Raw genomic sequence first — 13,786 nt, forward strand, 5'->3', positions numbered from 1 at the left:
GACCACGTATTTACAAATGCAAGTCGTTCGTAACGTCGAAACGGTTGTCGTAAACCAAGGACAGACTTGCACAGTATTTTGCGTGTGACTGGCGCAACCTTGCGGCGCGCCATCGTACGTACATTACATTCCTCTGATTGGCTGAGCCGTTGCCAGGAGTGTTTACAGGAAACATGGCTTCCCTGTCCATTGGAGAGCCGCAAGAAATGGAAGGTAAGCGAATAATGTCGAAACCCCGTCGCCCGATCTCAACTACCAGCTAGGTTGAAAGTCACTTATGACGACGAGTGAGTCTTTTACCCCACGAGTGTATTCGAAGTGTCGTTTACGTGTGGATAACAGATTTCCGGCACACGTTTGGTAGCTAGCGTGCTAACAACAAGGCTCACTAGCTGACGTCGTTGCCTTACGCTGAGCATCGAGCCACGTTGTCCCTGATAATCGATGTCCGACCCGGTGTGACAAGTCGGCGAGTACCGGTGAGGTAATGGTGTGGCTAACGTTCTTCTACAAACTGCTTCACACCGCTCAGCATGTATGGCAATTTAACGACGCCAACAGCGGACTGAAAAACAGACTACTACGGAACGATGAGAGCACATCCATACTAACGAATTGGTACAGATTGTGTTCATTTTAAATCATTTATAAGGATAAACAGGCAGGGTGGAGTTTCCTTTCTATGATCTTACCTTTCCTTCCTATATGATTTAAGGAGGAACATAGGAAGTAACAATGGAAGGAAAGAAGGGATGATTGATAGAAGGTAGGAAACAAAGATGGCATGATAGGAAGGTGGGCAGAAATTGAAACCTTAACTCTTGTTTAAAACTCTATCCCTGGTTTGAAGCCATAATTTTAAAACCCAAGTTCATACCCTGGCCGAGGCTAGAAACCCTACTTAGAAACCCTACTTGTAATTTGCCGCATACCCTTCCTGACACAACACACCCCTTTTTAATTTTTACATTTTTAAAATTTATCTCCCCCCCCCAATCCGGGTTTGGGACCGGCAATGGCTGCATATTGAGGCACTGGCTGGCAATTAAACCCGCACCGTCTACATGAAAGGCAGCAGCATCTTCCACCACACTACCAGTGCAGAGATTGAACAGTTAATGAATGTAATTGTATGATATAAGTGTAAATGTACAGTGATTGGCTGGCGACTAGTCCATGATGTACCTCTCCTCCTGCCAGAAGTCAGCTGGGATAGGCCCCTGCACACCTGCAACCCCTACTGATGATAAGCGGTAGATAAGGCAAGGGAAGGCAACTTTATTTATGTAGCGCATTTCATACACAAGGCAACTCAATGTGCTTTACATGATAAAATTAAGAAAAGTGAGGCAAGGATGGATGGAGGGATATCATTCATCATCTGCTCCTGTTTTACATGGAGTGTCCCAGGGTTCTGGTCTGGGGCCCATTTTATGTTCTTTGTACCTGCTTCACTGGTTGCTGATTTTATAAAAGCATGGCATCTCATTCCATTTTTATGCAGATGACTTAAATTTACCTCCAACTGGAGAACAATGACCCCCCCCGACTGCCTACTGATGAAAAGCTTCGATGGTCCAAAACTTGCGAAGTTGTACCCCTTTGCACCTTTTATGTGGCTTATTGTCACCTAACATAGTGTAAGAATTGACCAGGATTTAAAAAAACGAACAAATTAACTGTACTGTATCAAATCAGTTTTCATGTAATTAATTTTAAATGAATTGTACAGCATGTTAGTCAACGCTGTTGTATTTAGATGTGCTCAATAAATACATTTGGATTGGATTCAATTGGATTCCATTTTGGGTGGTTGTAGTGGATCGGAGGGGAGAGTCCGAGGAGTCGGGCGACGACGAGACCAGGAGGAAGAGCATCAATGGCGACATGGATCCAAATCAGCCTCCCGCCACAAGTACATCATCCCAACACACTCACACAATCAGGGGAACAATCAGAATTGATGTTTCTGTTCCTGTTATCTGTGGATGGATGGATGGATGGATGGATGGATGTTCAAGCCTTGGCAGAGGTCTTCTCTCTCTTGGTGCCTTTGTGTTAATGAATGTTACATGATTTCACTCCCTTTAGATAAAGAAGAGTCTCCCGTTGACATGGACACCATCACCTTGGACCCGGAAGAGGAGGTTAGAGGAAGCTGCTTGACATATCGTCACTGTCAGGCGGAAACCTCCTGTGTGCAGTTTTGGTCAAATTCATTTTTTTTCACAAATCAATACCCTTGACCCTCTTCAAGCTGTTTTTTTCACAAATTAATAATGAATCTATCCATCCATCCATTGTCTTCCGCTTATCCGAGGTCGTGTCGCGGGGGCAGCAGCCTCAGCAGGGAAGCCCAGACTTCCTTCTCCCCAGCCACGTCCTCTAGCTCTTCCGAGGGGATACCGAAGTGTCCCCAGGCAAGCCGAGAGACGTAGTCTCTCCAGCGTGTCCTGAGTCGTTGGTGGTGCACTGCTTTCCTCTCCTGAGACGCCGGATGGTGGACCAGAATTTCCTCTAAGCCGCCCGGAAGTCGGTCTCCATGGCCTTACTGAACTCTTCCCACGCCCGGGTTTTTGCCTCAGCGACCGCCAAAGCCGCATTCCGCTTGGCCAGCCGGTACCCATCAGTTGCCTCAGGAGTCCTACAGGCCAAAAAGGCCCGATTGGACTCCTTCTTCAGCTTGACGGCATCCCTCACCGCTGGTGACCACCAACGGGTTCGGGGATTGCCGCCACGACAGGCACCAACCACCTTACGGCCACAGCTCCGGTCGGCCGCCTCGGCAATAGAGGCGCGGAACATGATACACTCGGACTCAATGTCCCCCGCCTCACCCAGGACGTGGGTGAAGTTCTGCCGCAGGTGGGAATTGAAACTCCTTCTGACAAGGGATTATGCCAGACGTTCCCAGCAGACCCTCACAATACGTTTAGGCCTGCCACGTCGGACCGGCATCTTCAAACACCATCGGAGCCAACTCACCACCAGGTGGTGATCAGTTGACCGCTCCGCCCCTCTTCACCCGAGTGTCCAAGACATGCGGCCGCAAGCCCGATGACACGACCACAAAGTCGATCATCGAACGGCGACCTAGGGTGTCCTGGTGCCAAGTGCACGTGAGGACACCCTTATGCTTGAACATGGTGTTCGTTATGGACAATCCGTGGTGAGCACAGAAGTCCAATAACACCCTTATGCTTGAACATGGTGTTCGTTATGGACAATCCGTGGTGAGCACAGAAGTCCCAATAACAGAACACCACTCGGGTTCTGATTGGGGGGGCCGTTCCTCCCAATCACACCCTTCCAGGTCTCACTGTCATTGCCCACGTTAGCATTGAAGTCCCCCGGCAGAACGATGGAGTCCCCAGCGGGCGACCCCTATGGCCCCTCCCACAGGTGGTGAGCCCATGGGAAGGGGGACCCACGTTATCCTTTCGGGCAGTGCCCGGCCGGTCACCATGGGTGCAGGCCCGGCCACCAGGCGTTCGTCTTCGAGCCACACCTCCAGGCCTGGCTCCAGAGGGGGGCCCCGGTGACCCGTGTCCGGGCAAGGGAAACCTAGAGCCATATATTTTGTTCTTCAAAGGGGTTTTTTGAGCCGTGCTTTGTCTGGTCCCTCACCAAGGACCTGATTGCCATGGGTTACCCTACCAGGGGCGTGAAGCTCCAGACAACTTAGCTCCTAGGATCATTGGGACACACAAACCCCTCCCACGATAAGGTGACTGCTCAAGGAGAGGTATTCATGAATCTAAAGTGTTGAAATTAGCTTCCTCTCTTTAACAATACAATGTTAACATCCCCAAAATATATATCCCCTTTTTATTTTGTGAAAAATAATGGTTTCGGAGATGAGAGGATTCCACCCAACGGCAGCGGTATGAGTGCACAATAAGCATCATCATAGTCATTTGTTTAAAAATGTTGTAAATGTCTGCGTTTAAAGTCCTACACAAGCCTACGTTCGGGGATACCGGTCGACTTCCCATTTTTTCATATTTAGAAATGTGAAAACGCCTATATTCTTATAAGGCAATGTTTTAAGTTACTTTTAACACTGAACAGTTTATAAAGATGATAACTTCTGTAGAATTAGATGTAAAAGAAACGGAAAAAAAACCCTCAAATGTGTGGTTACCCTTCTGAGGATAATTGTCTACTTTTTATTTATGACCAACTATGTGACTAATTTGCATAGTCGGTTACTTTGTCATATCGCTTTTCTATCACACATTTTTGAGGCATCACAAAAAAACTTGAATACGAATACACTCGTGGGGTAAAAGACTCACTCGTCGTCATAAGTGACTTTCAACCTAGCTGGTAGTTGAGATCGGGCGACGGGGTTTCGAGAACTTGTTGAGCTGAGCTTTGGCCACTGCTTTTTATTTTACCTTTTAATTCTTTTTTTGACAGGATGTTGACCTCGTTCATTGCCGTATTGGAAAAATTGAAGGACTGGAAGTGCTACAGAAAGCAAAAGTAAGCTGTTCATAGATTGAGCAAGTGTCACTGATCAATGGAAAAATAATGCATCACCAAATTGTTTCCCCTCCCCCCATTTCATAACACATAAAGGGAAAACTAAAAATGCGAATTATAATTCCTTTCTTCTCCTTCTCCACACAGACCCTCTCCTTACGACAGAATCTGATTAAAAAAATTGAAAATCTTGACAGTTTGAGCTCACTGCGGGAACTCGATTTGTACGACAATCAAATCCGCAAGTTGGAGAACCTGAACAAGCTCACACAGTTGGAGTAAGTTGGGATTTTAGTTGTATACAGCGATCCCCTGAATTTTCATGGTTCGGCATTTGCAATTTGCAAATTCTCCTATTCGTGTATTTTTTGAGGGAATCTATCCTTACCGATTCACTGCTTTTGCGCTCTGGCCAAAGCCAGGTCTAATATAGAAATAATACTTATGCGCCATCTTGGGGCAAGGAATTATGTTGAACTGAGGGGAGGAACTTCATTTACTTAGGCCATAGCCTTGTCTAATACAAAAACATGTTTTGCTGCCATCTTGTGGCATCTTTAGGCAATTACAAACCTTTCTGGGGGACGTCTATCAATTACAGATATTGGCTATTCACGACAGGGCTCATCCCCTTTTTCCTGTGAATAACTTTTGTTCACTACAGTTTTATTACGACAAGCAATTCTTCTGTTTGAATATACATTGATACCTTGGTTTATGAGTGAACCTACTTACGTGTTTATCAAGATACGGGCTGTTGCTCGGCTGTTTTTTTATTTTTAAGCTTGAGTTGAGTTGTGTGGGTTAGATGGTGGCAGCAAACTTCACATAAAGCAGCAGATCTTGAACAATAATTTTTTTTTTAAATCCGAAAGGTTAATGTGGACATACAATGCAAAATTCCATAGATGGGCCAACGAAACTAGCATTGACGTAGTGGTAGCTATAACACTTATAACAACGGTTATTCAAACACAAATGGTGCAGTAGCACGCGTAGAGAGAATATAACATTACTCACTGCAATGCTTTACGAAAGACGAGTAATGTTACGGCAGCTTAGTGAGTCACTTAGTTGTGACTGTTTTCTTCGTGTATTATCTGTCTGTATTATGAGTGTATTGAGTTATGAGCGTGGTCACGGAACGAATGAAACTCCTAAGTCAAGGCACCACTGTACTCAAACCCAACAAGCACTTAATCTCTTTTTTTATGGCTCAAACGCAGGCAGCTGGATGTGTCCTTCAACGTTCTGAGGAAGGTGGAAGGTTTGGAGCAGCTGACTCGGCTGAAGAAACTTTTTCTGCTTCACAACAAAATCGGCAGCATCGCCAACATGGGGCACTTCCCCTGTCTGGAGATGCTGGAGCTGGGCTCCAATCGCATTCGAGTATGCTTGTTGTCGCACTTGCAAAATGTGTTTTTCAGGTCATTGACATTCTTGTTTATTTGTTGTGTTTCATAGGTTATAGAGAACCTGGATACACTAACGGCTTTGCAAAGCTTATTCCTCGGCACCAATAAAATCACCAAGTTGCAGAATATGGGCAGTTTACACAGCCTGACTGTGTTAAGCATTCAGGTACTGACATTAAAGTGGGGGTTCTCAAACTTTTGGTGTCCAGTGAAGGCTTAGAGATGACACATTTTTCCAAGGACCCTCTCATAATCCTAATGTCAATTAATCAAAAATACCATGTGCACACCTAAATCTCATGGGAAATTTATATATTTTTTTATTTAAATCAAATTCACAATTCACAATGCAATATTTAACCTACACCAAAGGTGGGTAGAGTAGCCAAAAGTTGTACTCAAGTACTGTAATTTCTCGTATATAATGCAAAATTTTACCCCCCAAAAATGTCAAAAGTCAATGACGCGTTTTCCGTAGGTATAGGGGAAAATGAAAAATATGCCGGCATCTCGTGGTTATGAAAAAGCTGTACACTTTTATTCCAATATGCCACGACCACTTAGAAGTTATGAGAAAGGTGTATACTTTCATTCTAATATACCACCGCCACCTAGAGGTTATGAAAAAGGTGTAGCCTACACTTTCATTCCAATATGACAGGGGTATGTATGTCTGCATATATGTAGTTGTGCTCATAAGTTTACATACCCTGGCAGAATTTGTGAAATATTGTTTTTTTTTTTTTAAATAAGATTGATGACTGAACAACAACCATCAGTAATTTCTTTATGGTTATGTTTTGTTTGATGATAATGTTTTTTTCTGAAATGATTGACGGTTTAATTTGAATCGCATTAAAATAAAATTGAATGTGTTTCGCCTGGCCCTTCATGGTTTCTTTAAATAATTGCACCCATCCTAGGTAATCAAACATATGAGCACAACTGTGTGTTTACTCATTTACTAAATAAAAGTAGGGCTGTAAATTTCAAAATAAGAGCAAGTAAATAAAAATAAAGTATTACGTGTTCAAATAAAGTGCTTAACTTCAGAATAATTATTTGAAAAAACTAACAAAATACAGATAACACTTCATGTTTTGATCATATGGTTAGAAGCAAAATCATGCATTGTAAAAATGCATTATACATGGGTAGAAGGATTTTCCAGAATTTTGAGGTCAACTTTCGGGGTGCGTATTATACATGGGTGCGCATTATACATGAGTAATTACGGTAAAAGTGCCGTTACTTTAGATTAATATGACTTGGGTAAAAGTGAAAAATAGTCCCCCATATTATTACTTTTGTAAGTAATTACTGAGTGAATAATTATAAAACTAAAATAGAAATATGCAAATATTAATATTTTCCCAAAATATCACTTTTAAACAATATTCAACTTCTATAGCCGATTGGGTGGGAAGAACTGCAATTTGCTTTACCGTGCAGTGGTTGACCTGCAGGTTTTATTCCACAGAGCATTACATTTTGCAAACACAGACTGAGAACGCCTCTTGCATGTTTCTCAAGTTCCAGATGGAGTTCTTGTAGGCTAAAATGCTATTTTTTTTGGCAGACTTATATGATGTGCATGACATAGCTGTTCTTTTTCTTAGTCCATCCATCCATTTTATATAAAAAGTACTCAAGTACAAGTACAGTGCATGACAGCTGTTTTTTCTTAGTCCATCCATCAATTTTAGATAAAAAGTACTCAAGTACAAGTAAAAAGTGTGGTGCATTAAAACTACTCTGACAAGTGCAATTGATCCAAAGAGTTGCTTATGTAACGAACTCATTACGTCCCGCTTCTCACCTAAACTGCTTCCACTAACAACATTGCTTTGTACAGGGAGGAGCTAGTTTATATAAGCACAATCAGTGTTGCCAACTTAGCCATTTGGTCACTATTTATCAACTTTTCCCACTATTACTTAAGCGACTGTTTTTTAAGTAAAGCGACGAGAAAAATTCCCGTCAAGAAAACAAAAACATGAACGGAATTTTTGAACTTTTTAAAAAAATGTATCCGACACAATCTATTGCAAATTATTTCACGGAACCGGACCCCAGTTTGAGCACATTCGCATTGAACAATGATTTATATAAATTGAGAATTTACTAACTCATTTTGTTTGCATTTATTTTCAGAGTAATCGGATTACTAAAATGGAGGGTTTACAGAACCTGGTCAGCCTGCGAGAGCTCTACCTTAGCCACAATGGCATCGAGGTCATCGAGGGCTTGGAAAACAATGTGAGTCAAGCAAAAACCTGGCTGTTGTCCACTCTGCAGGCTGTGAGAATGCACATCAACAACAGCAGCAGAGTGTTGTCTGTATTAACCCAGCAACACTGTCTCTCCCATCAGAAAAAGCTGACAACTCTGGACATCGCAGCCAACAGAGTAAAGAAGATTGAGAACATCAGCCATCTAACAGAACTGCAGGAGTTCTGGGTAGGAATCAAGTGTTTCATTTGTTTGTTTTATTTTCATAATATCTTCTGAACACTTAATTTCTCTCTGCAAATTGTAAGATGTGACTACAAAAATGTCAGAAACACCAACTAGAACAACTGAAGTGTATTTGTGGTTAATCATAAGAGTACATGGTGGCAGTTGTGTGCTGAATCCCACGTAACATGAGTTTGACTTTGGTTATTTCTGAAAACAGCCACAACCCCACTGATTTGCGGCTGTGCACACATGTACAACCACTTTCCTCCTGCTTCCGTCTTCAGTCTAAAAACGTGTTAGCTTCATTGAGGAGTCTAAATACAGTAGTCCATAAATGTTAATGTAGGGGAATAATTGTTTGTGTATATGCTTTGCGATTGGCTGGCGACCAGTTCTGGATTTAAAAAATTTAGCCAGGATAGACTCCCAGACATGCTAGCTTCATTGAAGACTAAATTGTTCATTACTGTGAATATGAGTATAAATTAGGGATATTCGGTACCACTTTTTTCAGACCGATATCTGCACGAGTATTCATTCTTGAGTATTCATCGATACAGAGTACCGATACCACTTTTGATAAATATAGTCTTTTGATAAATATACTGTAAAATTATTTTTAAAAATTTCAATTTTAACACAATGACAGATGATTGTGAACAAAGGCCCTTTTTGTTTTTTTTTTGTTTTGTTCCCCCCCTGATGTGTCAGCCCGCTGCAGTGTTGCGCCAAGTACTGGTGAGGAGGACTTACTATCGAGAAAGTTCTCCTCGCCAATTGTTGACTGGTAGTCAGATTTTGTTTGCCTTAAGTTATCGGTGGCTGGTATCGGTAGCCATCCCTAATTTGACTGGTTGTACAGTGGAACCTTGATAGAACGGACTCCGATATAGTCGATTGTCTGTTTCACTGAAGCACTTTCGTGGCCTAAAACGCCAAGGTTATGGTAAATAAATATAAAAAAAAGCTTGAAAATGTTTGAAAGTTTCACATTTTATCCAAACTTACTACGCCGGTGTGCTTGGTCATGGTGTCATTGCTGACGTACAGTACTCATCATAGCTGTGTCGCTTTCATAGCTGTGAGGAATTGGTTTGGTTCCTAGTCCCAAATCTGTTGCCAAAGGCGAGCGACTTGACAAAAAAAAACTGTTAGTGTACCAAAAATAGCGTGTTCCAGACTCCAAAGACTTGTTTTGTACTCAGTTAACGCTGCAGCCATGCCGCTCTATGTACAATAGATACAGTCCCCTCCAAATGTATTGGAACGGCAAGGTCAGTTCCTTTGTTTTTGTTGTATACTGAAGACATTTAAGCTTCAGATCAAAATATGAATATGAGACAAAAAAAATCAGAATTCCAGCTTTTATTTCATGGTATTTACATCTAGATGTGTTAAACAACTCAGGGCAGAGCACCTTTTGTTTGAAGCCACCCACTTTTCAAGTGAGCAAATGTATTGGAACATGTGTGGGTGTTTCTAGTTGCTTGGGTGTTGCCTTTTAAATTGATTGCTTAAAAATTAGATAGTGCATGTTTTTGGGTTTCACCTGTGAAAACTGCATTTGCTGTTAAGCAAACATGAAGACCAGAGAGCAGTCAATGGGAGAAAAGAAAACTGTTTTGAAGCTGAGAGAAGAGGGAGAATCGATCAGAGCTATTGCACAAACATTGGGCATAGCCAATACAACAATATGGACTGTCCTGAAAAAGAAAGAAACTAATGGTGTACTGAGCAACAGACATCCAGGTGGGCTAAGGGTATCAACAGCAGTTGATGACAGAAGGTGGGAAGAAACACCGAAAGACAACAGTCAGTGACATCACTGACAACCTCCACATTCCAGGGGTGAGTGTATCACAATCCACTGTTCAAAGAAGTCTTCGAGAGAAGAAATATACAGGCCATACCACAAGATGCAAACCCTCAGCAGAAAGAATCTGAAGGCCAGATTGTATTTTGCAAAGAAGTACAGAGATGAGCCACAAAAGTTTTGAAACAAAGTTTTATGAACTGACGAGACCAAGATTAACCTCTACCAAAGTGATGGAAAGGCCGAAGTATGGAGAAAGAAAGGATCTGCTTATGATCCAAAACACAAAAGCTCCTCTGTGAAGCATGGTGGAGGTAATGTCATGGGTTGGACTTGCATCCAAACTAATCGAGAGAAGCTTCATCATGCAACAAGACAATGCACACACCCAAACACACTGCCAACACAACAAAGGACTTCATCAGGGGGTAAAAGTAGAAGGTCTTAAAATAGCCAAGTCAATCACCGGACCTTAACCCAATAGAGAAACCCCCCAGAAACAAACAAGAACTGAAAGAGGCTGCAGTAAAGGCCTGGAAAAGCATTTCAAATGAAGAATGCAACAGTCTGGTGGAGTCAATGGGGTCACAGGCTTGCTGCATTTATTGCAAGTAAGAGTTATGCCACCAAATATTAAATGTTATTCGCTTTAAGTTAATTTAATTATCGTATGTCTGTTCCAATACTTTTTGTTCACTTGAAAAGTGGGTGGCTTCAAACAGGTGTTGTTTAAAGTTGTTTAACACATCTACATGTAAATAGTATACAGGAATTGACCTTGCCTTTCCAATACATTTGGAGGGGACTGTATATCGCAGGGTAACAAAAAAAATTCCAATTACATTTTTTTTCCAATATGTGTAGCCCAACTGTAAGTATCCTACTTAGTTCGCCAAAGTCATCTGGGATAGACTCAAGACATGCTAGCTTCAGTCAGCTTGGATAGCTCACCCACAAAAGGTCCTATAAAAATGTGTTTAATTAGTTAAATATCTTAAACGAAGTCCACAAAAAGTTGAACATTTCTTAAACTCCCGCAGATGAATGACAACCAGATCGACAACTGGTCAGATCTGGATGAGCTGAAGAACGCCCAATCCCTGGAGACGGTCTACCTGGAGAGAAACCCGCTGCAGAAGGACCCGCAGTACCGGCGGAAGATCATGCTCGCGCTGCCAAGCGTGCGCCAGATTGATGCCACCTTCATCCGCTTTTAAAAAATGCAGTACGGTATACGCCGTCCACTTCAGTGTTTTCCCTTGCCAACCTGTGTGCCCCCCCCCACACACACACACACACCATTCATCCATCACTCGATCACTGAATCGTCATTTCTCCGTATACAAAATATACAGTGCAACATTAAAGTCAGCCACGGATGCACTCATTCACTACTCGATCTGGAAGCGTATTTATTTACAACTCTGGAAATGAACTTTCCTATGACATGTTTACCTTATTTATGAAGAATTAAACGGCCCTTGCATGTGGGCAAGGCAAGCCACAGTCGCCGATGCACTTTTTCATTGAATTGGACAAACAGTCAAATACAAAATGAGAACACTCACAAAGGAGCTGCTGTAAGACACAACTCGTGTCCAAATGCTCACATGCATATTGACACCAGCTCCTCACTCATTAGGACATGCCCCTTAAAGGCATACATCCAAATTGTTTTTTTTTTGGTACATTCTCTATGTCTTTATACATTAAAACCATGTAACTGAAAGATTGTGGCGGTTATTTGGGACTGGAAGGGATTAATGGCATTTCAATTCATTTCTATGGGGAACATTGATTTGACATAAGCATGAATTGCTTGTCAATGACATGTCAATGCTTTATGAATGAAGTTAAGGTACCACTGTACTAAAGTTTTTTTTTTTTTTTTTTTTTTTTTTTTAATATCCTTCCTTTGCTTAAACATGGTTTTCTGCCTTCCTTACCCCCTTCCACCTCAGACCTGCTTTTCTCTTTCCTTCCCTCCTACCATCATTCTTTTTCCTTGCTTCCTTCCAGCAGACCCGTTTTATTTATTTTTTTCATTTTGCAGCCTTCCTTACCTTGAAACTACTTTTCTTCTGTTCTGCCTTCCTTTTGTACCTGTCCAGTAATGCTTTAGAATTCACTTTCTTTGTTGTTGGCTCAATTTATTTGCCATTTGAGGTACTCATACAAAACAAAACAAATACAGGGATACGTTAATTTAGAAAAGTGGACATCTACATTTTGACCCACCACTGAATATCCTGTAGTTGAGCTTATTCAAAATACTCCCAAACTAGGTATTAAACTTTGAAATCATAATATGCATCTCTTCAAACTTATTTGCAAATTTAATTTTTGTTTTTTTAACATAATTTACAGAAAAACGCGACGAATGTCCCCCAGTCTCATCTCATACTCATCTTACGACCTCTCTGTCGTAAAATAAAGCTTCTAAGAATGTACCATCTGTGTCTATCTAGGACGGTAAAATATATTTTTTTTTATTATTACTGATCACAGCTTTGATTATTTTGCTTGTTCTGTTGTCAGATTTGTTTGGAGCGTTTCACAAAGGTTTTTAATGGTTTACCTCAAGCTTAGAGACCAGGTGACAAGTTTATTATAGATGCTGCAGTGACACATTCTGTATTATTGACAGTCGCACTCAACAACAACAAAAAAACTCTGTGTAGTTGTCTCTTGTAAATAACTCAGAGCACTTGATTTGATCCACATATACATTTTTAAATTGTTGATTAGACATCATTAATAAAGGAACAGATTTTTAGGTGGGATTAAAAAGTTATACACCTTTTGGATTTTATTTTACGCTTGGTTTTAAGGAAATGGACACATGGACTGAAATAATCTGTTTTGCCTGTGAACTGAGGTGATTCAAATCAAGTGATTTTAAATTGTCATTGAAAGAGTAATCTGTTATGCTATTTGTTGTTTAGAGAATCTACATCACAGGGTTTTTGGATTTGAAATGGAATGTATTATGCAAACAACAATAAATGTATAGTACTACTACTTAGTAAGGTTTTGCTCTTCATTTGTGATTTTGGACAGTTGTGGAAAGTGATAAAGTACAAATACTTTATTACTGTACTTGTTTTTGCCCCCCCCCCCCCACCCCAAGTATCTGCTTGAGTATATTTTTTTATGGTTACTTTTTACTTTTACTATACATATAAAAACAAATAGCCACTCTCTACTCTCCACTTTGTCAAATAGGCAATACATTATTCAACTTCTGCAAATGAAAACAACGTAGAAAGATGTAAAGAAAGATGGTTGAGATATTAATTGACTGACATCTCTAAGACTTCTAAGGCTGAAAATCAGGCACAGCAACAACACAGAGGAGGGTGAACCAGGGAGCATTAACTACAATGATGCCACACGTTTGGAAAAGCAAGATATTCCCCATTCATGGCCTCATTTAAGAAAATTGATGTCAGCCCCAAGAATGATTCCCACCTTTCTGTTTTGTGTCAGCTCAAAATCCACCAGCTTCTGGCATTCAGAAATTCTCTGTCTAGTAAGTCTGAAAAAGACAATGGTGCATTTTTTTCATTTGCATTTTTGTTAGTTCACAACCTGAGCAAAGCTATGGAAA

General features: G+C 41.1%; 1 protein-coding gene across 2 annotated transcripts; it reads left to right on the forward strand.

The window, feature by feature from the left end:
- The first annotated feature begins 91 nt into the window (after positions 1–91).
- Positions 92–13,201, forward strand: ppp1r7 (protein phosphatase 1, regulatory (inhibitor) subunit 7). 2 transcript variants are annotated; one of them, XM_061797821.1, is made up of 10 exons: positions 92–213; positions 1,820–1,915; positions 2,092–2,147; positions 4,423–4,488; positions 4,636–4,766; positions 5,715–5,877; positions 5,953–6,069; positions 8,058–8,162; positions 8,277–8,363; positions 11,217–13,201. In XM_061797821.1, exons 1-10 carry the CDS (start codon positions 174–176, stop codon positions 11,391–11,393), a joined length of 1,038 nt encoding a protein of 345 aa, XP_061653805.1. In that variant the 5' UTR covers positions 92–173; the 3' UTR covers positions 11,394–13,201. The 2 variants fall into 2 exon arrangements, with proteins under 2 accessions (XP_061653805.1, XP_061653806.1); XM_061797822.1 differs by lacking the exon at positions 92–213 and adding an exon at positions 464–484.
- Positions 13,202–13,786: the final 585 nt, after the last annotated feature.

Source organism: Phyllopteryx taeniolatus, chromosome 14 (assembly GCF_024500385.1).
Source record: "Phyllopteryx taeniolatus isolate TA_2022b chromosome 14, UOR_Ptae_1.2, whole genome shotgun sequence".
NCBI lineage: Eukaryota > Metazoa > Chordata > Actinopteri > Syngnathiformes > Syngnathidae > Phyllopteryx > Phyllopteryx taeniolatus.

What these genes read in the sequence shown, in the direction of transcription:
- ppp1r7 (XM_061797821.1), top strand. Translation starts at nt 174, where the DNA reads ATGGCTTCCCTGTCCATTGGAGAGCCGCAAGAAATGGAAG. An exon ending in CCTTGGACCCGGAAGAGGAG is followed by an intron (nt 2,148 to 4,422) that starts GTTAGAGGAAGC and finishes TTTTTTTGACAG; the next exon opens with GATGTTGACCTCGTTCATTG. An exon ending in AACAAGCTCACACAGTTGGA is followed by an intron (nt 4,767 to 5,714) that starts GTAAGTTGGGAT and finishes GCTCAAACGCAG; the next exon opens with GCAGCTGGATGTGTCCTTCA.